This window comes from Seriola aureovittata, chromosome 16 (assembly GCF_021018895.1).
Source record: "Seriola aureovittata isolate HTS-2021-v1 ecotype China chromosome 16, ASM2101889v1, whole genome shotgun sequence".
NCBI lineage: Eukaryota > Metazoa > Chordata > Actinopteri > Carangiformes > Carangidae > Seriola > Seriola aureovittata.
The window spans coordinates 4,311,610-4,336,810 of NC_079379.1; the positions used below are offsets into that span (position 1 = coordinate 4,311,610).

At 41.1% G+C, this 25,201-nt stretch overlaps 1 protein-coding gene across 2 annotated transcripts in view; it reads left to right on the forward strand.

Moving 5' to 3' along the window:
• cnot3b (CCR4-NOT transcription complex, subunit 3b) overlaps positions 1-25,001 on the forward strand; it is a 34,450-nt gene extending 9,449 nt beyond the window's left edge. The window contains exons 3-19 of one of the 2 annotated variants that reach the window (XM_056399536.1): positions 686-753; positions 2,105-2,179; positions 3,113-3,202; positions 5,547-5,675; positions 6,743-6,838; positions 9,685-9,813; positions 10,152-10,242; positions 10,925-11,058; positions 12,778-12,834; positions 13,017-14,022; positions 14,600-14,705; positions 14,834-14,981; positions 17,475-17,571; positions 17,902-18,103; positions 20,292-20,424; positions 21,298-21,423; positions 21,615-25,001. In XM_056399536.1, the coding sequence (XP_056255511.1) occupies positions 686-753; positions 2,105-2,179; positions 3,113-3,202; positions 5,547-5,675; positions 6,743-6,838; positions 9,685-9,813; positions 10,152-10,242; positions 10,925-11,058; positions 12,778-12,834; positions 13,017-14,022; positions 14,600-14,705; positions 14,834-14,981; positions 17,475-17,571; positions 17,902-18,103; positions 20,292-20,424; positions 21,298-21,423; positions 21,615-21,713 (2,786 nt within the window). In that variant the 3' untranslated portion in view covers positions 21,714-25,001. The remainder of the gene's footprint in view (positions 1-685; positions 754-2,104; positions 2,180-3,112; positions 3,203-5,546; positions 5,676-6,742; positions 6,839-9,684; positions 9,814-10,151; positions 10,243-10,924; positions 11,059-12,777; positions 12,835-13,016; positions 14,023-14,599; positions 14,706-14,833; positions 14,982-17,474; positions 17,572-17,901; positions 18,104-20,291; positions 20,425-21,297; positions 21,424-21,614) is intronic. The other variant, XM_056399537.1, reaches the window with a different exon arrangement.
• The last annotated feature ends 200 nt before the right edge of the window (positions 25,002-25,201 follow it).

Consider the following 25,201-nt stretch of genomic DNA (forward strand, 5'->3'; position numbering starts at 1 on the left):
GTTTTCTGTCCCTTGACTAATTCTTGATGCTCTAACATAAGAGTATATCAGAATTCAGAAATGATGATTTCCATTTTTTTTTCTCGATTCACTCTTCACTAAAACCATCAATTCTGTTGAGTCTCAGAGTGATCCAGGTCAGACGTGATAAAATAGCATAAAAACAACCTTTTTCCTGTTTACATTTAATAGCAAACGACTAATCTGTGCCACATGATGCGAGGAAAACATCAATCTGGGACGTGGTGGTGATAGCAAAGCTTGTCTCTTCCTGTCAGTCCCTCATCTGTTTACGACTGCTCTGCCATCCACCAATCATGGAGCGGCAGATATAAGATTTTGTGTGTGTGTGTGTGTGTGTGACCTCTCACTTACAAGTTTAATGCACCTTTTGATGATTTGCATATTTCATGAGATGTCAGCCACAATTTGCTAAAGCCCCGCTGCTCTATGGTGTGATTGTTTTCCTGTGTGTCTGATCTAAAATGCAGCTTCACTGTTTTACCAAGATTGTTTTTACTCTCAAATCTGAACCATGGAACAATTTAAAAAGATGTTTCCTGTTTTTTACTCCAGATTATCAGTTAATCTGCTTCTGTAAACTCACCCTGGATGTTATGACGTGTTCATATTCACTCATTTCACTGAAGCCTTTTGTTATTCTGCTGCTTTTCTCGTCTTGCAGGTGAAATAGATCGATGTCTGAAAAAAGTAGCGGAGGGAGTAGAACAGTTTGAAGACATCTGGCAAAAGGTAATGTTGTGCAAATAACGATTATCCTCAGTACCGATTAATCTGCTGATTATTTTCTCAATTATTTTGTCATCAGAAAACAGTTTAAAAGCGAGCACAGTGTGATGTCATTAAATTAGTTTGTTTTGTGTGACCATTAGTCCAAACCACAAAAGTGCTCAATATACTGTTAAATTAAAGAAAAGCACCAGATTTTCACATTTCAGAACCTTGAACCATCAAAATTTTGACATCTTTACCAGAAAACCAACTTAACCGATCTTTCCAACAACTAATTGATTAATCTGTTAATTGACTGATCGTTGCAGCTCTGCGAATGATTATTTTCACTATTGTTTCATACATGATTGTTTTGATCAGATGACAGTATACACAATAATAATATAGTCAATAATGCTCACCGCCCACCCTTTTTCTGGTCTGACAACAGTTGTCAAGAATTATTTTTAACAATTTTTTTCTTAAGAAATTAAGTAAAACGATTCATCGATCATTAAATTATTGCCATATAATTTGCTGTCAGTCAGGGAGTAAACACTGACAACATGCTCGTAATTTGGACTGTGAATGGGACATTTGTCAAGTAACAGACCGTTAACAGGACTGTGTGAATGTTTTTGTTTTAATCCTACCACTTTGTTCAGTTTGTACAATTTACTTTGTTGCTATAAATGAATCATTTTCCTGCCCTAAGGTTCATTTTTCCAGTGTCTTTAGCTGGGACTAATGCGTCTGCAGTCATAATAGTTAAATAAACGCTGCCATTACCACAGCAGGATGTTCAGTCCTCATGATACTTATAATAAACTGAGTGAATACAGCTGTTATTAAAACCTGAGCTCACAGCAGCCCGGAGGCCCACAGTGTAGATCTCTTAATAAAGAGGCAGAAAGTCATTAGTGGTTCAGTTACCAAAGATCCCAGTCACCCTGTTTCCTTCATTACGTCCTGTATTTATTATGTTGCTGCAGTTACACCTGTCATCAGAGTTTGAGAGGATGAAATCCACCGACTCTCTGGAGGCTTGAATCGCTCAGAAATGTTCATGTTCTATTTGTTACTTTTAACATTTCTAGTCTATTTTGTGACTTATTAACTTCTTTTTCTCCCACAATTTAATCATGTGACCTTTGCTGCTAGAGCAAACTTCTTTATAAACACTTGTTAACCTCTCGTGTGTTTGTTATTTTTTCCTAATTCCATACAGTGTGATATATTTTTAACCCAGACATTAATAATTTTCTTAATAATAATAGCCAATAATAGCTTTTTCTCCCACTTCAGATTGATAGTGTTTTGGACCAGAACTTGTCACCTGTTTGATCTCTCCTCTTTTTCATCCACTCTGCAGCTTCACAATGCAGCCAATGCCAACCAGAAGGAGAAATATGAAGCAGACCTCAAGAAAGAGATTAAAAAGCTACAGGTAAAAAGAGAGACGATAGAAATCTGAGAATCAAAGTCTCGCACGTCCTGGGAGAAAGGTTTTCTCACTGAACAGTTGTTGCTCTATGTAAATCCCGTCAGGGGTTCCGCAGAACTAAATACGTTACTAAGCTTGTCGACACATCAGCATTTATGTGTTTAAGATAAGACTTAAATCAGACCAGGTCGAAATTATTCAAAGAAGCACGGTTCTTCAAGTTAAAGAGAAAATAAACTGTAATTGTCGTATAAACCACAATCTCTGCAAATATCTGTCCTGCTGATCAGTTTTTGATGAGTTCCCTGTGATGTACAACAAAGAAAAGCACCAGAGCGTCACACGTGTGAGGCAGATGCTTCACATTTTCACTCAGAAAATGGCTGAAATGATGCATCAATTATCAAAATAGTGAAGTGATTAATCGACTGATCGTTGCAGCTTTAATGTGTGAATTCAGACAAGATATCCAGTTACAGATACTTTTTAATTGAAGGCGTGAACGGAGTCATATTTGTAGCCACATCAGCAGGTGAGACAGAAACTTACCCACTTGACCCGAGGTGTCATGTCATCACATTCTGGGCCTTGAAAATGGATGAAAAGACGGAGTTTGTTTGCTGATGTGAAATCATTTAACCTGCCCACAGAGGTGTGTGTGTGTGTGGAGTATTAAATATCGTCACTGTCAGCCAGAAGCAGTGTGTGTGCTTCATCTTGATGTTACCATGAGGACCAGACTCCAAGCCAAATCTGTTTGCTGTATGAAGTTCACCATCCATGACTGTTGAAAACGAGTCTCTGCACGTATCACAGAGTTCACTCATGTATCTCTCTCTCTCTCTCTCTCTCTCTCTCTCTCTCTCACTGCCTCTCCCAACCTCTCTCTCCCTCCACCGCTCCGTTTCTCTCCCTCTTCCTCTTCTGGTCCCTCAGCGTCTTCGAGACCAGATCAAGACGTGGGTGGCATCCAACGAGATCAAAGACAAAAGGCAGCTAGTGGAGAACCGCAAACTCATAGAAACGGTGAGTATGAAATGAAGGGGGAGAGAGGTACGACACATCATGTTCATTATAGCACTCCCTCCAGGACCCGTGTTAACTCTGGAGGATTGTGTTTGTTTTGAACTCTGGAAAAAGTCTGGAAATGTCTCAAAAATAAATTTGACAAACTCCAGGTTTGATAAGTGACTGAAGCCTCTGAGAATGATCCTGGAATCATTTGGGAGAGAGAAAAGGTTTTTTGTTTATGATGTTTGGGTAATTACACAGCTCAGTCATTGACACATCAGATACTTACGGTAAGTTTACCAACATGTATTGGACAATATTTGACTTGCAGTAATTAATGGATTTTCACCCACTGATAATACTCAATATACTGGTGTTTTCATTTGTTTTCATGGTCCTGGAAAACTTTTGAAGTTCACTCTTGACTTTGGAAACAGCAAAAACATTATGTTTGTAGTATAAAGGTTATTACACTTTTTAACCAAGTAACTGCAGTTTCACCTGTGTAATTTTCAACTCCTTTTACAGAGAAGAAAAAAACATACATATACAATTACTAAATACATACATAATAGTGTATGTCAACAGATATTTTATTAGCTTAATTGTCAGTGTGAGAAATTCACCACATAACTTTAAAAACACCACAAGGCATGAGACAAAGAAGGAGAAAACAACAGCTTTTAAAAGATAAGATTACAGTTTACAAAAAATATTATAATTCTCTCATGATTTTCTGGTATCAGTTGGTGTGAGAGAGACAAACGGTCAGTTTAATCATTGAATATTAAACAAACCCCTGTAAAGAAGTTTTTAGTTTCAGTCGTAATGGACAAAAGTGGCTGAGGTCACATTAGATTAGATTATTTAGCAATGGCAGGTTTTCATAGCTAAAAAAAACACATTAACGCAGTTCTGGAAACATGTCAAAGAGCTTGTAGAATAATCCTCCCCTCCATGTTCCCTCTGCGTCCTCCGTCTGCACTGGACAGTTGTACTTTCACCATATTTCTACAAGTGCGGCAGCGCTCGCTCTTCTCAGAGCTCAAATAAAAAGTTGTGGAAGCTTCATTTTCATCCAGAATGTACATGAATCTTGCATGTTATGTCTTTAAAATGGGACAGTATTGAACTGTAAAATATTGTGGTGCATCAAGCATAATGACAGCACAGGTACCTGAAGCAGAAGGTTTTGATCCAGAGCTTTCCTCTCCTTCCTTCCTTCCTTTTTTAGGTTTGTTCTTTTTTTAGTCGATTGCCTTAGAAATCTGTAATACTGTCATGTCATCACTTTAACATTCCTATTAATTAAACCCTTATTCAGTTCCTTAAAGCTTTTACATTTATGGTTTTAAACAGTCATCCTCTCTGGGAGACATTTCTAGTTTTGTAAAGAATAAACGGAAGAAGACGAACTGTGCAGGTGCCATGAGCAGTGGCAGCCAATAAGACGAACATCTACAGAAACTCAGATTTCAGGAACAAGCAGTTGGTTTTATGCAGAAAGTACAGAAGTTGTTTCCAGAATAATTCCTCAGATTAAGCCTTTAAATAAAGAACTGCACTCATCACAGCGTTCTTCATAGAGAGCTGGGAATCATGGGAGCTGGTCCGATATCTAACACCTGTTCTTAAGCCACTTCCTGTCAGGCAGCTGAGCCGCATGAGCCTTTGATGAGGGTTATTGAAATGGACTGAATGCGAGCCACCTGCCTGTACAATGAGGGACGAGAGCGACTCAGCAGGGCTCCCTCTGATCTCCACGAGCTGCTTCTTTACCCGAAGCTGCTCTCCGAGGTTTCCTGTGGTTTTGTTGGTTGACCTGAAATTACACGTTCGGTCGGAAGAGTCCTGCAGGAAGCAGACGGAGTTTTAGAAAGATCTTGTCCCGACAGAAACCACCAGGGGAATCAGTCCTCTAAAATCTGTAGTACGGTTTAGAGCTGCGTCCTCTGGGACTTTAAGGCCTTGGACATGTCTGAATACAGGCTGGGTGTTAAAATCACTGCTGTGGTTTGAACAACCTTCAGTACCAGACAGTTTATGGTTTTATCCTAATTCTTGTGAACGTGATATCTCAGGAAGTCTTCAAATTTGACACAAATGTCTTTGTAGAATAAAATAATTAAGTGATGACATTTTATATGTAAATGGTGACATCATATGGCCGTTATATGCCGCTAAATCTCAGGAGCAGAGAGGGAGATTGTGACATTGTGAAATCCTGAAATCCAGATCTGCGACAACTGCCAGAAAAATAAGCAGACTTTTTCTTTTTCTCATAGAAAATAAAAATAACAACCTATCGCTTGGTTTAATTGTGATGTGATTGTCTTTTTGTTTATGTCCGTCTGTGCAGCAAATGGAGCGGTTCAAGATCGTGGAAAGAGAAACCAAGACAAAAGCCTACTCGAAAGAAGGGCTGGGTCTGGCTCAGAAGGTGGACCCGGCCCAGAAGGAGAAGGAGGAGGTCGGGATGTGGCTGACGGTGAGTTTCATCATGAAATGATGTTGCACAGTCATATTTTTCCATATGAACTAAACTCAGTTTATTTAGAGAGAATGTTTACAAAGAAGAAATGTTGAAAGTGCTTTACACAGAGAGATGATTGTTACAGACTGGATACAGACACAAGTTAGTTACTGTTGGTTAGAAGTTAGTTCACCGTACACAACAATGGTGAGAACAAGTGACGTTAAGTAAAACAGTCCACTAAGAGTAAAATATGATAAACTGAAATAAAGAAGAGCGAGATTGTAAACTATAAACTTTCATGTAATCTTGTCTCAGAATTCAACTTGGAAAACTGATGAACTATGAAGAAACACATTAGGGCTTTATCTGAATCAGACACTGATTTCAGTGAGAGGACGACTTCACTGTTTAGAGGTCAAGTCCCTTAGAGGGGAGTTTTCCTCTGGCAACATTTTTATGGTTTTTCTTCTTTAACAAAACCAGGAACTGAAAATTTGACAAAAGCAGAACTGAAACCAAATTTAAGACAAAACGTGTGTCTCAACTGTCACAAAAACAAAAGGCTGAAAACCTCATTAATCAGCAGCCGCTCACATTCATACATCACAGCTGCTTGGAGTCACCTTCAAAATTCATCCTGACAACACACTGAAACAATAAGATATTAAAAAGTTCACTGGCTGAAAATTCATCGGCAGTATATTTATGTTTGATTAACCTTGTAAGTCATTTATCAAGCATATGTTTAATATGATTATAAGTTGAATATCTTTGGTACATAGGACAACAAAAGCTATCTCAAAATGTCACTTTTGGCTCTGGATTATGCATTTTCCCTGTTTTATGTCATTTTATTGATTAATTGATTAATCGATTCATCCAATAATCAATAGACAAGTCCTAACCCTGACCCTCTCTTGATGTTAGTTACAGCTCTAATATTGAGGTATTTGCTTAAAAGCTTCTTATTTTGATTTTGCTGAGATCATCTTGTAACAGTAATGACCACCTGAACCATCTTTCAGAGCCTCGTCACATCGGCTGAGACATTAACTCTTCTTATTCCTCTCCTCCCTCAGAATACGATAGACATGTTAAACATGCAGGTGGACCAGTTTGAGAGCGAAGTGGAGTCTCTGTCGGTCCAGACGAGAAAAAAGAAAGGAGACAAGGAGGTCAGTCTGTTCTCAGCTCTGATTCACTCGTTATTTTCTCCTCTGCTCTCCTGCGTAGTTTCCTCCTCCTGGTTATTTTCTCTCTGTTTGTAGCCGACACAGATCAGTCGGTCAGTCGGCCCTCAGTCCTCCTCCCTCCTCTTTCATCTCTCCTCTGGTGGAGAGGTCACACAGTGTGTCCTCCATTCATCTTCTGTCTCTGCCCTGATCAGGATAACCTTGCTGACCACTTCGCTTTCCTCTAAACTCCTCTCTGGGGGCCTCATTTATAGAAAAAGCTCTTTGACTTCATGGGGCAGTCACTTCACAGAACATGAGAACGAGCTGGTCCTGAAGATCTGCATATTTGCACTTTTCTGTTGTGTCACGGGAAGTATTTGCAGCCGACTTCATTTGGCATCAAGACTTCTTTCTGTAATTGGTTCGTGTTTTGTTCTGAGCATGAAATCTGCGCAAAGGACCTTTTATAAATGAGACCCAGAGGGGTTTTTATTTTTGTCTGTAGCTGGTGCGGTTAGCTTAGTCAGCCAAGAGCGTAGGACAGAGTTTCTAAGCGGAGATCTGCGATGAAATGCAGCTCAGAAGTGCAGATATGAGTTTCTGGTCTGAGGTTTCATACAGGCTCCAAAGTGACCAACTGTCGAGGCCCGAAAACATTTGTGTTTGGTCACCTGCTCCACTGGCCAGTAATTTACTGAGATGTCAGTAGATCCAGGGACTGTGTTTCCTTTTGGTGGAGTGAGTGTGGATTTGTTGCCTGTTGATGAATATTGGTGCCGTAGGGAGGATAACCATGAAGATCTTTGCGTCTAGGGTTTCTGACTGACTGTGCTGCTCACATACAAAACATTAACCACACCTCTAGTGTAGCTGTTGGCCGGTGCAACAGCAACAACCCACACAGAGATAAAACAAAAAGAGCAGAAATTACGATACAAAAAGCAAAATGTGTCTGAAATCACTCCCTGTTAACTGTAAGATGTTCCATGTTTTCCCTCCATCATTTTATTTGTCAGTGGAGTCTGATTGTAAAATTTATGCACTACATTATGTCCTTAAAGGTTCCCCGGCACTGACACCACGTTCTGCTGACACTGCAATGTTCCTCATGTTATAGATGTATAAAAATGGAGTTGTGCAGCTGCAGATGTCAGTGACGCTGAAAAATGACCATAATTAATGAATGTCCAAAATCTGATTTTATAATTCACTACAGAGTAAACAGTTGAGTTTCTGTTATATAGGGAATAATGAAAGAGTGAATAAGAGTGAAGGAGTTTTCAGACAAAGCCGTAATATTATGTGGTCAACTTTTATTCTCTGGGGTTTCTTTAAGAGCTTCTTCTTGGATTGTTGTGTTCTCTGATTTGGTAAATACAGTGATGACAAGGAGCACACATGTCAGTGTTACTTTGCATTAAGTATTTTACATACATTACAGTTTATCTGTGCTCAGCAGAGACAAAAACACATTTCGGGTTAGAGCTTTCAGGCCACTTCTCACAGTCTTCACAAGGATTTGTGTTGTTTATGACAACAGAGCAAATTTCCTGTACTGAGGAAGACGATGAGATGCAGTTGAAAGCTGTAGAAAAGAGTAGTAAGTGATACTCGAGTTAAGATATGTTTTTACTGCTGTTTTCAAGGTCAAGAATGAACCTTGACATTAAACTGAAACGTTGCATGTTGCAATGATTCATTAGTTGTTGGCCAGAAACATATTCACATATTTTAATAATTGATTTAGTTAATTGACTAAACTGAATACATCTGCTTGGTCTGCAGCAAATTAACCCGGTATTTGTCACTATTTTCTGACATTTTAACAATATCAGATAATCTAGAAAATAATTGGCAGATTAATCAATAATAAAAACTCATTCAGTCAGCATCTAAAACTGATGTGAGCTGAGACTTAACATGCCGCCTTTCTGTGATCAATTTCTTATGTTTTATACCTTAAAACATAATAGGTTTGAGTCTAACATTAAGTTTAAACGAAGTCTGTGGAGCCGGTTTGCACAGAGACTCCCTCATGTTGCTGACATGTGCTGCTGCGGCATTAATATGTATTGAGATGAAACACGTTAATATGTTCCACCGCGCCGCCTCCACTAAAGCGGCCGACCAACATACGTCTAAAGTGTTTCTCTCTGCCCGTGTGTTTTAATAATCACATCACTTCAGTCAGTCATCCACAGAGATTCAAGTGCGCTGCCGTTCTTAAGCTTTCATGCACAGGAAACATCCAGGAGGTTCCATTTGTTCCTGATGAACACGTATCAACCTGGAATACAGAAACAAGCAAAAAGAAAAAAACTAAAATCCATAGCATATGAAGTGCTCAGGTCCTTCACAACATGTTTGAATTAAGTGTGAAGGAGTTAGAGAATTAAATATTGAAATCAGAAGTGGTGCTGTGCCTGTGCTACATGTGATGCATTAAGCCCTGAAGTGCATATGTAGCAGCAGCACCTCCCGATCCGTGCTCTTACACCTCCTATATGTTTTCTCACGTCTGTATGTGTTAAAATTTTAACATGCCTTCGCTCGTTTTTCACTTTAAATGCCATTTTGTTCCTTTGCTGTATCAATGAATAATTCATTTCAGTTTGTGTTTTGCATTGAAATGAAGGAATCTTTATTCCACGATAAAAAAAAAAAAATTAAAAAAAAAAAGGGCCAGTGTCCAGATTTATGAGATTCTGTTGGCAGCTTTTTAATCTTCTTTAACCAAATTGAGAAAGTTTGTGCAAAGAAAATACGATTTCATTGAACATCCTCACATATTCATCTGCCCCCTATTTTCCTCCCCCCGCCGCCTCACCCACACTCTCTTTGTATAGAAGCAGGACCGGATCGAGGAGCTGAAGAAGTTCATTGAGAAGCATCGATACCACATCCGGATGCTGGAGACGATACTGAGGATGCTGGACAACGACTCAGTGCAGGTGGAAGCCATCAGGAAGATCAAGGTGTGTTCGTGTGTTCACATCTGTAGAGAAGTTAAAAGGTTTGGTTTTGTCGTGGTTTCACCATTTTTCTGAACGGACAGGAGCTTATTATGTTTTTGATCATTTCTAAGTATTTTGATGCCACAAAACCCCACAACTCATAATTCTGATTAAGTTTGTTTTGTTGCAACTGCACACATTTTATATTTTTATTTGTAAGATTCCCAACCATTAAACTTCACTGTAACATAGTAATAATTATTTTCATTCCTGAAAATATCATTTATAATGTTTCTTTTTCCAAAATGAAAGCATCTATCATTATTATATTTTCCTTTATTTAATCTGTCTTCATGAAGGATGATGTGGAGTACTATCTAGACTCGTCGCAGGATCCAGACTTCGAGGAGAATGAGTTTCTGTACGATGACCTAGATCTGGAGGACATTCGTAAGTAGAGAAGGAGCTGGGTTTAACACAGTCGTAGTTCACATTGTCTGGTTGTTTGTTTTGCAAAATACATATAAGAAATATGAAATGGAAAAATTGAGAGGTTAAAACACAAGAAATTTATCATAAAGTAATACATGTGCAGGTAGATTCTCGTTATGTTGTTCAAATGGGGAGAAAACATTAAAGTAGTACAGATGATGTCGTCCACACTATTCAGTCATCACTGCAAACCTGACACTGTAGTCCTCTCGCAGACGTGAATTCCAAATAGAAAAATAAAAGATAAAAGTTAAAAAGCTTCAGAAAGGAGATGATCTTTTACAATAATTGTTTTAACGCTGCATGAGACAAAGTGTCACTGCTGATCAGGAGACTGTTATATAGTTAGATTTTTGCTTTTCACACCAGTGAACCTGCAGCTCCACAGAGACCTCTGTGACCTTTACATCTGAATTCACATTTACACATAGAAAGAAAAACACAAGATATATTGATTATTTTATGCAGAAATTGACTTGATGAACTCTGTGGACCTCCGTGTAGACTGGGTCTCAGCTAACACGGTCTGAACTACAACACTGAGCTAGATAAACCCACCAAAACACAGTGAAGCTTGTAAAAACAGTTTTTCTATGACCATGACTGAACTCTCCTCCCTCTGTGTCCCTGCTCCCTCCAGCTCAGTCGCTGGTCGCCACCTCCCCACCGGGACACTCGCACTTGGAGGACGAGATCTTCCAGCACTCCAGCAGCACACCCACCTCCACCACCTCCTCCTCACCCATCCCCCCCTCACCTGCCACTTGCACTACGGTATGAAAACTTCAGCTAAACACTTTTCCTCTCCGGAGTTTTATCTTGCCGTCGGCCTGCAATTTGACATCTTGCACTTTAGACATTCAGCATGTGTTAGAAACATGTTTTTTTCCCCTGCGGTCATTTAATCTATGAAACATTTGGAAGTTTTGCAAAGATTTAGAGAGTATAAAAAAACATACAGCTCCAATTTGGAGGTATTTGGAGGTACGAGAGGTCAGCATTTCTCACAAGTCTGTTCCTCATACTCATTTTTAAATCTTTTCCACGTCATAATTTTTCTTTTCTCTTGTTCTTTTCACTCTTCACCGAGTGATCTCATGAGTGAAAAGGTCTTAAAATTAAAAAGCAAACTTGAAACTGTATTTAACCCTCTGCTTTCACCAAAAACAAACAGTCTGCCAGGTTATTATCTCCTCATTGACTTTTGAATTTGTAATATTGGTACTTTCTGAATATTAAGCCTTTTGTTTCATTCACTTTGAGTCAGGTCAGGCCTGTATATCTAAAATATAAACCTAATATAATTGCCTTTGTATCTGCTATTATAGCGCGCTGCCATCTGCTCTCATTGTTCTGCTGAATTACCATTATATCATCTGCTCTTCCTCTCTGCCCACATACATTTTGCACTGAGAGCAGTTATTATGTCTCTGATGTGCCTGAATAGAAGGCGTGGTGCTGTTAAAGGCTGCTGACAGGAAGCAATATGTTGGCATGAAAGGGAATGTAAAGGATGGGGTACACAGTGTGACGCAATGACTCCTGGGATCGCAAGTTCAGTCGGTGTAGTTTTAACTTTTAATTATCCAGGAGAGGTTTCTGGAAACAGAGGCTACATCCACACAACTACGTTTTAGTTTTAAAACACATCTCTTTTTCTACATTTTCTCCTGGTGTCCACCAACTCCGGAGTATTCGAACACCGAAAACGAGAACGCCGCTGGACCAGTTTTAGCTCGATAACTGTTCTGTTATGCATTTTAATGCTACAACTGTCTCTGCTGTTCCTTGTTTGTAGTATTTTGTGCAACTAATGAACTGCAGAGTAGATGATCTGCTTCCTGTTTACGTGAATGGTCAGGTATGTGTGCGTTTTCGGGTGTGTTAGTACGGACAGAGATTGTTTCTGATACGGAGCTAAAGCGGTCGTCTGGACGGAGATCGTTTCCGTCTTAAAACACTGTTTTAATGCAGTAGTGCGGACGTGGCCTGAAACTAAGAGCTGGTCAGCACACTGACAGCTTTCTGGTGATGGCAGCAGTTGAGTTTCACTTCCCAAATATGCTGCTTTTAACAAGCAACGTTTAATGGACCAGAATACAACTTTAGCAGCACAAGAATATTTAATAATAGATAGAGAATAATAGATAAAACAATTTACAGATGTGATGACAAGAAAAAAATGATCCAAAAACAAAACATGCACATATAAAGGATTCTGCAGCACATGAGTAAAAAGAAAAATACAAATAAAATACTTAAAACATATATAATATATATATATATATAATCATTAAAAAAATAATATAAAATACTGTAAAGTTTAAAATGCTAATTACACTTGGAATAAAATACTTCTTTAAAATTCTTCTGGTTGCCAAAGACACCATGTCTCTCCTCCCGTTCCGTCTCAAACTGAGGAAATTAAAGATGTCAGGATGCGAAAGGAAGTATAATCACCATCTCCTACATGTCGTTGTTGTTTATTCTCAGGAGAACTCGGAGGACGACAAGAAGAGAGGACGTTCAACAGACAGTGAAGTTAGTCAGGTGAGTCTAAAGCCTCTGAGAGTTGGTGTCTGTCTGCAATCAGAGCTGCATGTTTCTGACAGCTGAACATAACATTTAACTAACAGCAGTTTACATCAAACTGGTTTTCATTTATCGCGCAACAATGTGACCAGAACCTCCAGTAAGCACCTGTAGTTAATCTCCTCTCATTTCCTTTCCAGTCACCTGTGAAGAACGGAAACCCCTCCTCCTCGTTATCCTCTTCCTCCTCCTCCTCCTCCTCCTCTTCCTCCTCCTCCTCCTCCTCCTCCTCCTCTTCTTCCTCCGTCTCAGGACTGACCTCATCCTCACTGGTCTCTATGGCGACCATCGCTGGGGGAGGAAGCAGTGGCTCTGGGGGCAACAGTCATCATGGCAACTCTGGTGTTCTCCTCTCCAACACTTCCGCTGGCAGCTACAGCAACGCCACCCAGCAGCAGCCGCACCCGTCAGCACAACAACAACAGGCCAAAAACTCAGTGAGCTCCTCCTCCTCAGCTCCCATCACCAACCCCAGCACCTCCACCAACAGCCACCCCGCCTCCTCGGCCTCTTCTCCCCCCAACGCCAGCACACAGGGGCTTATGACTTCAAACCTCCAGCCCCTGACTCCATCGGGACCCACGCCGACCTCCAACAGCTTCGGCCTCGGGCTGGGCCTCTCTCTGGGCAAAGGCGGCATGTCCGGCTCCATCACCACCAGCCCGATGTCCGGGGGCCTCGGTTTGTCAGGGATGCCGGCATCCCTGAGCACCATGGCAGGCCTTCTGTCCAGCTCCACTCCGGCACCCTACGCTCAGGCAGCTGCCTCGGGCACGGTCGGCTCTGGCTTACCGGGCTCCTTGGGAGGCATCAGCACCACGTCGACCAACAGCGCAGTGGGCTCCATTGGCAGTGGAAGCATCACAGTCGGCGGGCCGACATCTACAACGGCAGGTCTGCTGGGTGCGGCGGTGGGGGTGACCGGCATCGGCTCGGGGATTCTGGGTTTGGGTTCAAGTCAGTCAGGAGTGCAGGGGTCCTCTCTGATGTCACCGAGCCCGGTAGGAAGCCTAGCCCCAGGAAGCGGAGTGGGAGTCATCGGGAGCAACGGAGGCAGCTCGGGCTCTGCAGGGAGCGGAGTGGTGGGAGGAAACTTGTCGCTCTCTGTCAGACCGCCAAGCCGGCAGAAGCAGAACGGTAGCACTAGTGAGTATCTCTCTGCAGAGGTGATCCACATACACACATAGAGCTTTTCCTTATCTCTAGACCTTTAAGAGAAAGAGGCAGTCATCACAAGTGTTAAAAGTTTTATCATCAAGTGATTACCTGAGCAGTAAAACCCGAGGATGCTCTTTAAGTACTGGTGCTGTCAGTACAGGCATCTCTTCACTGTAGCACCACTTTATATGTGTAAAGTTAAACCAGTTATCTTCAGTTCATTGAGAATGTTTTTTTGTTTTTTTTTTACAAAATAAAAGTTTTCTTTAACAAGAATATTGTTAAGGGCTCTAAAATGTCTTAACATGTTTTTAGTTACATTTAAATTGTAACTGCAGCCTCAAATTCTGCTAGAACCGTCCTAATATCACAAGAAAATGCTTCATTTTATCTGGTCGGCCTTATTTTCATCATGTAGGTCTGTATCATTTTATACATGTGGATTTCTGAAGCCTCCAAACGGCCTCGCTGGTCCTGACTGTTTAATAGTGACAGTGTCAGCAGTTACACTCTGGATTGCATTTCCTTTGACATTTATTTTGGCTTTGTCTCCTTCCTGTTACAGGTTACAGTGCTGTGGTAGCAGACAGCACAACAGAGTCCGCCCTCAACAGTGCCAGCCAATCACAAAGCAGCCAACCCTCGTCTTTGACCTCCACAGCCAATCAGCCGTGAGTATGATGGAGCATGTTATCCCAGTCGTCTACAAGTATGGGAGCGTATTTGTCATATTCTTTGCTGCTCCCTCTCTGACCCATTGACCCTCTCCCTCATGTTCCTCATCTCTCCCCCTCCCCAGTAAGGACCCTGGTCCCAGTTTACTGGGCTCTATGAGTTTGTCGTCCAGCTCTCCGTCGCCGGCCTCCTACAGCGAGGCCAAAACGCAGAGCAGCGGCAGCCTGCTGAACGGGCCACTGTCCTATTCACAGTCCTCCGAAAGCATTAAGGTAAGAATACGAAGACACACAGAGACACACACACACACACACACACTCACTCAGCCTGGTAATGGGTTTTGAATCTTTTTAAGATTTGGTATTTTTGTTGACAGGATGTGGTTTTTGCAGTCGCCTGTTTATAAAGAAAACAACTCCCAAATCTCCACAGATGATTAATTTACATGCACACACAGTAAAAACTGCTTTTGCTTCTAGTATGAATTAATTAATTCTGCCAACAGTTAAATCCAGGGGGGGTGATTATGGTCTCATTGCTACTCTTTGCAAGTATTTCAAACATTGCAAACCATTTTTAACAAACTGAAGAGAGTAGTGAAGAAAAGTCAATATTTAACTGTTTACAACACAAATAATTACACTTCAGAATAACTTAATGTGTGAATAACAATCTGAAACTGCTGACAAAATCCACAACTGAGTTACAAATATCTTCTGAATTATCCATGAATGTTTTAGTTGAGGAAGAACAGCTGTCTGAAGGTATTTACTGTGACTGTGCACACTTTATTGTGTTTATGTATTTAATTTAAATTCATCACATGCCTTTTTTAGCAGTTAATTCTACACACAGTAACCATGGTAACTGTGAATTGTTGGACCTATATATACACAAGTGTGTGCCTTTATCAATCATGTCTAATCAACTGGATTGCTTGATTATAAACTATAAACTACTTAAACTATATATCTATATGAAACTATACACTATATATATATATATATATATATATATATATATATATATATATATATATTATATTTTGAGTTTTTGGACCTTAAAACCAGAAACCAGAAATATATCTTCAGTGCCACACTGGAGAAATGTCAAAACCTTTAATAGAGCCTCTTATATTTATGCTCAAAACCTAACTACCACCACTCTCATGGGTTTAGTCTTGTATTTCAAAACATTTAAGCCATGGGATCTGATGTTCTCAGAGTTCATTTTGCAGTTGGCATGTTATACATTCAGATAGGCTACATGGTCAAATGTATTTGGACACCCTGATATGTGAATATTGAAATGTTATTCCAAAACTGTGCATTAATCTGCTGCTGCATCAGCCTCCACTCTCCTGATATCAGTCTTTCCACCAGCACTAGGCTGCAGGGATTTGCGCCCACTCAGCCACAAGAGCATTACTGAGGTCCAACACGTCGGACCATGGTGGGCAATGAAGCTGATTTATGCTTGATGTAAGCTGTTAACGGGAGTCCCACCGTACATATCTACAGCGCAGGTCTTGAGTCATAGTTCAGAGTAGGATTTCACCACTGCAACTCTAAATGTGCTTTTCAGTCATGATCGATCTGTATCGTGCTCTAGTTATTTCCCCACAGTAATTGTGTTTACAGTGTTTAATTCACTTTATACTGGCAATGGTGGGAAAGTTCACCTTGTTTCATCGCTGAGTATTTTATTTGTCCTGTGTCATTCAGTGTGATAGAGAGAGAGCAGGAATCAGGTGAGCAGAAGGTTCGCAGGGGAATCGTCTTTGTTAGATCTGAGGCCAGTTTCACAAAGATATTTTAGACTGGTCTGTAGTGTTAGCCCCGTCCTCATTTTGCTCATAGTATAGTTAAATGAACGATCTTAAAGGTCTTATAAAGACTGACTAATTTTAAGCCAAAAACATTAGACTCTTTATTCCCAGGCTAACTCAGGTCTAAGACCAATGTTACCATGGTAACATGGTGATCAGTGACACCTGCGCTAACCAGTATCACCCAACAATAGGAAAACATGTCTCATGATTGGTGGTTTGCTAATGCGACAGGAATGAGTTTTTAAAGGCCGCAGTAATTTTTTTCCAAATCAAATTTTTCATTTCATTGTTTCGCTCTTCGCTGATGTTCTCACGTAAAACGTCCCTGTAACAATTGAATTCTTCCAAAAGACAAACATTTTCTACTGGGGTAAACAGACCTTAGTGGTTGGATGAGGTTCCTTTGTCGGCCATTTTTTTATTTTGAAAAAAGTATTAATTTACCCAGAATTCATTGTACCGCAGTCCGGCTTATGATAGTCAAGAACTAAACGGCTTTGTGCAACGAATTAATTTAGACGTCTATCTGAAGTCTGACTATTTGTTATATCTAAGCCACAGCCAAAGTCTGTCTCTGTGAAACCGTCCCCAGGAGATGTCTGAGCCATTTTTTCCAACTTGCTGCAACTCAGTCTCTCCGAGTACAGCTGGAGAAAACAGGAGGAGCCCACGTTGACCAATCACAGATGTTGCAGTCCTTGTGGTTGAATTAGGTCAGGTTAATTTATTTGCACCTGTAGGTAAATTTGTATTGCAGTAAAAAAAGAGTCAGAGTGGGAGCAAACAAAAGAAAACAGCCCAAAAAGTGAAGCAGAAGTGATTTCCATGACAACATTATCACTGGTGTCGGACCCCGAGTTCCTGCGTACCGGCAGGTATGGTCACGTCCAGGAGAATCTGTTCTCCCATGAGTTTCTTTGTCTGTCCTCATCAGCCGCAGGAGCCTCTGAGCAGCCTGAAGTCCATGGCCGAGCGAGCAGCACTAGGCTCAGGGATGGAGGGAGACGTGCCTTCCCTGCACCTCACCCCAGGTAACACGCACACACACACACACACACACATAAGGCTTAATAAAAGGAGATAGAGGGTTGCCACAGAGCAGAAATAGGAAGGCTGTAGTTTAATGGAACAAAATGTCATCTCACCTCCCACTCTCAGCCTCCTCTGAACAAAAACTGCTGATGATATTATCATCCCTGACTCAACTTCTCTCTCTTTGTCTCTCGGACTTCATATCCTCAATCCCTCCCCTCTCTGCACTTCCCCTCTCCTTCACCTTCACCTTTTCTTATCTCTCCTTCTTTTTCTTCCCTTTCCCTCCACACTCTGACGTTAATTCTCTTCCTTCTATTTCTCCTCAGACATCTTCCCCAGCAGCACTACGGCCCCCTCGGGCCCCCCATCAGCACCTCAGCCCTCGCTGTCAGAGGTCAGCATCCCCCCGTCATTGGGGGTCTGCCCGCTGGGGCCCGTTCCCCTGTCCAAAGACCAGCTCTACCAACAGGCCATGGAGGAGGCGGCGTGGACGCACATGCCCCACCCGTCCGACTCCGAGAGGATCAGGTGCAGTGAAATTTTACACAGGATAAAACGTGTTCAGATCCTTTATTTAAGTAGAAGCAGTAATACCATGATGTTTAAGTACTTTTTTACATGAGTACTGCATTCAGTACTTTACTTTAGGAAAAGTACAGGAGTCTTATCACAGTGTGAGAGGCTCATTATTTTCTGAGTGGTACTTATTATGTAAATTTCATGTAAACTGCATTGATATAGTTTATTCTTGCAGCAGAACACAACAGAATTAAACTGTGGTGGGAAATTTTAAAAAGCCAAGTGTAAAATGGATAAAGGTCGAACAGAAAAAAAAATCTTGATCACTAATGAGCGTAAACGGGCATCATTGGACAGACTTATGCCTTTGATAGTAAAACTTTAATTGTTTGCTAAAAATTTAAAACAACTTGATCAAGAATGATTTTTTCTTTACCACCATCAGCGGGAGCACAAAGTTCATTAACACCAGGGATAATGTGGCATTTAAGCAGGAGACATTATGAAAATAGCATCACTGTGTTTAATATGTATTTAGTATTTTCATACACCTAAACATTCTCAACATGTAAAAATTTAAATCTGTATTGCAGTAAAAAGAACTATATTTCTCTTTGTACTGTGGAGTTGAGGTATAAAGTGGCATTAATAAGTACAAATACCTCAAAACTGGTGTATAGGAACTTATTTTCTACCACTTCTGGACAGGATGAGTCACATTTATTATTTTAGGTTGTCAATTCCCTAAATTCCCATAATTCAGCTGGTTATAGTTGATATTAAATTTAAGAAGATGTGTGAGATTCAGATAAAAAATATCATTATTTCCAAAATACAAAAATGTCAAAATCAGTGTATAAAAACACAACAATTAGCGTCAGCACTGTCTCTAATTTAACAGTTCATTGTTTTAAACTTTGTTTTTTTCTGGAAATAATATTTCATTTTTTTACCTGTTTGTTTCTTCCCTTTTTCTTACGGAGAGCTTGTTCATACCTGTGTCAGGATCTTGTTGATGTAAACTACAGTGATAGGTTTTATTTTGTTGCCAATAATAACAGAAAGAAAATAATTGAAGATCAATTCAAACTGTTGATCTGTAAAGACCAGGAAAAATCAAACTGGACAAAAGAGCCTTGATTATTGATCAGAGTGAACATCCTCGTTCTGAAAACCTTTACATTTGAACGTTGAATTTCTGATATTCACTAAATATTTTGCAGCTTTTCTTTGTCCAAATAAATCAAAGAGAATCAGCTGCTGCAGCTCTCATTCGTTTCATACAAGGTTGAATGTCACATGTTCGCAGGAGGCACAATGAAAATGTGTCACTGTATTTAACATATATATATTTAGTATAACAGCTCAGTGTGCAGTCACACACACAAACACACAATTAGAGGGCAGATTATACTGGTACTGTACCTACAGTGCTGTCAGCCCACACAGGTACAATTGACATTTAAATACAAACACTCAAACCCTCTTGTCCCACAGTACCTGTTGTGTTTTACTGCCAGAGGAGGAGGGCAACACACACACACACACACACACACACAGAAATAAATGCATAGATTTCTTATTTTTCTGTGTTAAAAACAAGGTCCTCAGTGATCTGCACCTTGTTGTATTTTAATTAATCACCTTAGAAACCTGCATGTTGAGTCACTGGTACGTGGCCGTGCGAGTGTGTTGTGTGTGTTGTCTTTGTTCAACACCATTATCACTCGGCCTTGTGGAAACAGAGAGGACGATGTGGGTTTGTCACTGATCTAAAAATACATGGTTTGGATGGAAAAGTGCATCTACGCAGAGAGTGTGACCCTCTGCTGGATTTTCCTACTTTGTGTGGATCCATGTGTTTGTTGGTCTGATTACAGGGTTAATCGATTGTTCCCAATTGGTTTTAACTGAAATTTGTCACTCTGGTACATCAGGTCACTTCAGGTCATGTTTTTTAGTATGATAAGGTTCTTAATTGAGAATATTTGTGATCATCAAATGATCCTTAATCGCTTGACTCTTGATCGTAAGTGTCGATTGTGGATTTTTAAATATTGTCAACTGTGATTTCAAGGTAACACTATAAAACAGCATTTTTTTCTAGATTTTTTTCCACTTGTATCATAGTTTTTCATTTTTCTTCCTCCCTCCAGTTACTTCTCATTAACAGACTCCCTCTATCTCCTTACTACAGGCAGTACCTGATGAGGAACCCATGTCCCACCCTGCCTTTCCACCACCAGGTGCCACCGCCCCACTCTGACACTGTAGAGTTTTACCAGAGGCTTTCTACAGAAACGCTCTTCTTCATCTTTTACTACCTGGAGGTTTGTATGTTATTGTCAGATTTTATTATAAGAGAGAGCAGCTTCAGGATTGTATTGATGTGATTAAATTTGATGGTCTAATCATTAATGCTTAAATGTCCATTAGATGCCCATGTCTTTTTTGATTAAAAAGCAGGTCTAGGTTCTATATTAATACTGTGAAAGTATCAAAGCCTCAGTCCACAGCCTATATTCAGAAAGTGAGCCTTAAAACGAGCCGTCAGGGCTTCTGTAACTTTGTGATGTCACATGCCCCAAGCCCCGCCCACCTGGACCGAGCATCCATCCTTGCAGGATTTTGTTTCTCTGAGTGTTTACCTGAAATCTTCTATATTTTTATTCAGTCACTCTGAAAACAGTCAGCCAATCAGAAGAGAGACTCAGAGCGTCCTCTCTTCTGATTGGCTCCCCGACCTGTTGTTACTAGAGCTCCAGAGAGAAGCCTGAGAGAGGAGATGTAAAACTACACTCCGGTGGTTTTTGATTCCTAAAACCACAAATATATCTTCTTATGGATCAACACTTCAAATAAAACACAGGAAAAGTCTAAAATATAGGACCTTTAAACAGGCAGCTGTCTTTATTTTACAACTAACACCCATTCATTTGGACCAAACTGAAAGGATGCATAGGAAACCTATAGATACGTAAAATGAGTTGGAAAGAAGAAACTGCAAAAATGTCAAATGCAGCTGTTGGTCACAAAATAACTAGTTGAATGTATATTTTTAATGTTACATTACAAACGAAATTAAGGACTTGTTTCTTTTAAACCTGCACCACAACTAAAACTGAAAATTTGTAAATTGTAAAGCTAATTAAAGTCCTCTCCTTGTCTCCTCCTCTCCTTGGCTCCTTGTCTCCTCTCCTCAGGGCACTAAGGCCCAGTATCTGGCAGCCAAAGCCCTGAAGAAGCAGTCGTGGAGGTTCCACACAAAATACATGATGTGGTTTCAGAGGCACGAAGAACCCAAGACCATCACTGATGAGTTTGAGCAGGTCAGCCTCACATCTTTCACTTCCTGTGGAAAAAGTTTGTAAAATCATTGAAGGCCTGTTCCAGTGTTTATTGCAAGTCGTTCCAATTAAATTAAACTGCTTTATTCTAGAAACCCGTCATAATCTTTCTCAGGCAGCTGTTTGACATTTCACTGATCTTCATCTTTCATATTTTGTTTTATGTGTTTTAGGGAACGTACATTTACTTTGACTATGAGAAATGGGGCCAGCGGAAGAAGGAGGGTTTCACGTTTGAGTACCGGTACCTAGAAGACCGAGACCTCCAGTGACCTGCAGAGCGAGACGTGGACGGACGGACGGACGGACAGATGGCTGAGAAAGTGAGAGAGAGGAACGGGTGGACGGAGAAAAAAAACAAACAAACGAATGAATTAACGAAGAAGGGCGGGTCCACCTGCTGACATTCCTGGATTGACCTCAGCTCGTCAAAGGGGAAAGGAGACGTTTGGGCCGGACGGGGGGGCGAGCGGGTTCTCAAAGACACCTTTGAAACCCCTCCCTCCCTCTGACCCTCCAAACCCGCCTCATCATCCTCAGTGATTAACTCCTCCCACCCTGTCCTCCCTCCTCCTCCTCTTCCTCCTCCTCCTCCTCCTCCTGCTCCTCCTCCATCATCAGGCCTTTTTATTTCCATCTTTTCTTGAACTGGAACTTTTCTTTAAAACAACAAGAAGACTTTGGTTTGTTTTGGCAGATAAGACACAAAAACAAAAAAAATCACACCTAATACCCAGACTATCATGTGCTTTTCCCTCTCTGTGTTCTCCTGTTATGTTAGCTTTAAAAGCTGTTGCTTCTTTTAGCCCCTGAAGAACCAAAGATCATTGGTTAAACACACAGTACGGGCTCTGTCCCCTTTCTAAACTAAACCTGAAGAGGGAGCTAACGTAGATGGTCCGGAACCACAACCCTAAATCAGTGCTGCACCATGTCACGAACGCTGGACGTGTAACGATGCAGCAACATGGCGGTAATCAGGCGAATAATGAGACTTTACACTTTTGTGAATCAGGTGAGGAGTGAAAATGGAGGAGGAGGTGGTGAGAGAGGGCGTGAACTGACTTGAGATCAGTCAGCCACAGGAACTTAGTGACCCACAACCTGAGCTTGTAAGAACGCATAGGTTTAACCAGCACAAATTGAATTTACACTTCTGCACATTAAATATTAGAATCAGAATATCCTTCTTTATCTGAACATGTCCTGTGCCATGTTTACCAAAACGTAGGCTCAGGAAGTCGGCCTCAATAAATGCAGAAGCCGTCATAAGCACATCTTAAGTCATGAATGGATAAGAGAAGTGTTTATAAAGAGTTTCATCTATAATTGGCCAAAAACTGAATGTGGTTCGGTGCGAGACGAGGTCACAACGTGAAGCTCAGTAACGTCGTCCTCCTGCCCTGCCGCTGCCACAACAAGGGCTTGTTGAGCTTCATCTCTCCAACACTGATGAGCCTTAAAGAAGCCGACCTTTCAACAAGTCGACCTGCCTGTCTGCCTTCACCTAGCCTGACTGCCGTTAGACCGAGCTCCAACCTTTACTGTCTGTTCCCCAGGGTGGAACACAGACACACAACCACCAGCCACATGTAAGTAAATGTTGGTTGTGGGCGGCGGCACTACCACAGGCCTCTCGTTCACACTTAACTGTCTCTCAGAGGCCCCGATGCTGTTGTCGGTTGTATTCTTGTGAAGTGTTAAAGTGGCTGGTTGATTTTTTTGTGAATCTGCCGGCCGCTGTGCTCTAAAAATATCCCGCCCTGCCTCCTCCCATCGCGCCACAGTGGAGGAGTGTGACAGCGCAGCCAGCGAGGTGTTGGTAGTAACTGTCTTTTACCTGGTGGGCAGTGTTATGTCACAGTTTGGTTTTGAAACAGGATCATACTTGGAAGACTAGAATCTATTTCAGAACTTAAGTTAAAACTCCAGCAGCTCATGTCGTTAAAGGGTCAGTTCGTTCAGATCGCATCAAATAACGCTCTCATGTTTCTCTGACAGGATCCAGTCGTGCAGATAGTTTTTTTTCTCTTGAGCCACGTCTCGAGGTATTTCTGTGATTTCTGCCTCCGTTCCAACTCAATGGGGGTGAATGTAATTTTATTTGTGGCATTCACAGCATTGAAAACTTAAACAGCAACATCTATCAACAGAAGCAGTGCCCCCGTTACTCTGGAAGGAACCCACAGGCCTCCCTGTTTCACAGCCAATCTCAAAAATAGTCCCTGTGAAAAGCGTTTTGGATCTGTGGGAGATGTTGATAGAGATTTCTTTTTTAAGTTATTTTTAAGAGGCACAAACTAAATTCTTCTTTTTTAAATTGAATTCAGGTGTAAGAGTTAAACAGCTGATTACCTGAAACTTCATGGACAGATACCTGAAACCATCAGATCAACCCACCTACAATGATCATTTGGCTTTTTACGGCGTCAGAAATATGTTTTTTTCTGACAGTAGCTCCTCATCTGTCACAGCTGTAATTCCTGGCTGTTTGACAGATTTTCTCCCTGGTTAATTTCTGCAGTGGAGACACATTTATATCCTCCTGCAGGTTAAACTGTGCTAACGAAACAGGCCAAGAGACTCTGAAACAATCGCTAAAAACTGACTTAAAAACACTTGCTAGCCTAGCAACATTAAGGCTTAAAACAACCCATAATTAAATGAATATATAAGAATGAAAATATAAGATGATCCCACTTTTTAAAACCTAATTTCCACAATCATCTTAATTGGTGATCTCCAGACAAACTTGTCTTTGTGCTGCAGAAGAAGAAGCTTTAGTTGCTGCTTCATGAACATCTCAACATCTGGACAAGTGAAACTAAATCTGCTCGACTTGATTCCTCCAGAGGTTAAAGAAAAAACACGAGGGTTTTTCGGTGTGAACTGATCCTTTAACCACTAAAGCTCCGGCAGTGATCAGTGTGAGCGTCGTGGGTGTTGGATGCTGCCAGCAGCTGGACGGACAGTTTGTTAGTCTCCCTGCTCCCTCCCTTCTTCCTCTTCCTCCTCCTCCTCCTCCTCCTCTCTGTGCTGAAGAGCACAAACAGAGCAACACCAGCACTGCTGCCCACATGTCCTCCTCTGTCCTCCAGCTCCCTGCTCTGTGTTTACCCTCTGCAGGGTTCGACTGAGCCGACCGGGTCCCACAGTAAACGCACACCGCGGTTCCCTCCACCAACAAGTCGTGGGTCTATACCTTCTTTTCTTTTTATTTTCCTCACCGTGCGTCCTGCTGCCAACACACCGCAGCTTATTTTGTCTTTTGTTGTTTGGTTTTTTTGTTTACATTTGGATTTTGATTCAGTTTTCTCACCCTCCTCCTCCACTCTCTATTTTTCTCTCTCTCGCTCTCTCTCGCTCTCTCTCTCTTTCTCTTTCTCTCAGCCGGCCAGCTCCCCCCTCCCTCCTCCCCCCTCCTCCTCTCTTCACGCCAGGTAGATATTTCCTTTGTTTCTCAGGAAGTATTTGATAGATCATTTTATGAGGAAATGTATCCGCCAGCAGCTCCTGTCGCCACAGCACAAATAAATAATCCCCACCAAATTCTTTTTTTTTTTTAAATCTTTAGCTCTAATTTGGGCGTTACCCCCACCTCTCTCTCTCTCTCTCTCTCTCTCTCTCTCTCTCTCTCTCTTTACTCGCCAGCAGCTCTTCTCATTTCACAAAAGGCTTTTTTAAATAAAATAAAAAAACAACAAATATTATCCTCCAATGTTTGGAGCAGCACCTGGAAGAGAGACCATCTTTATATTTT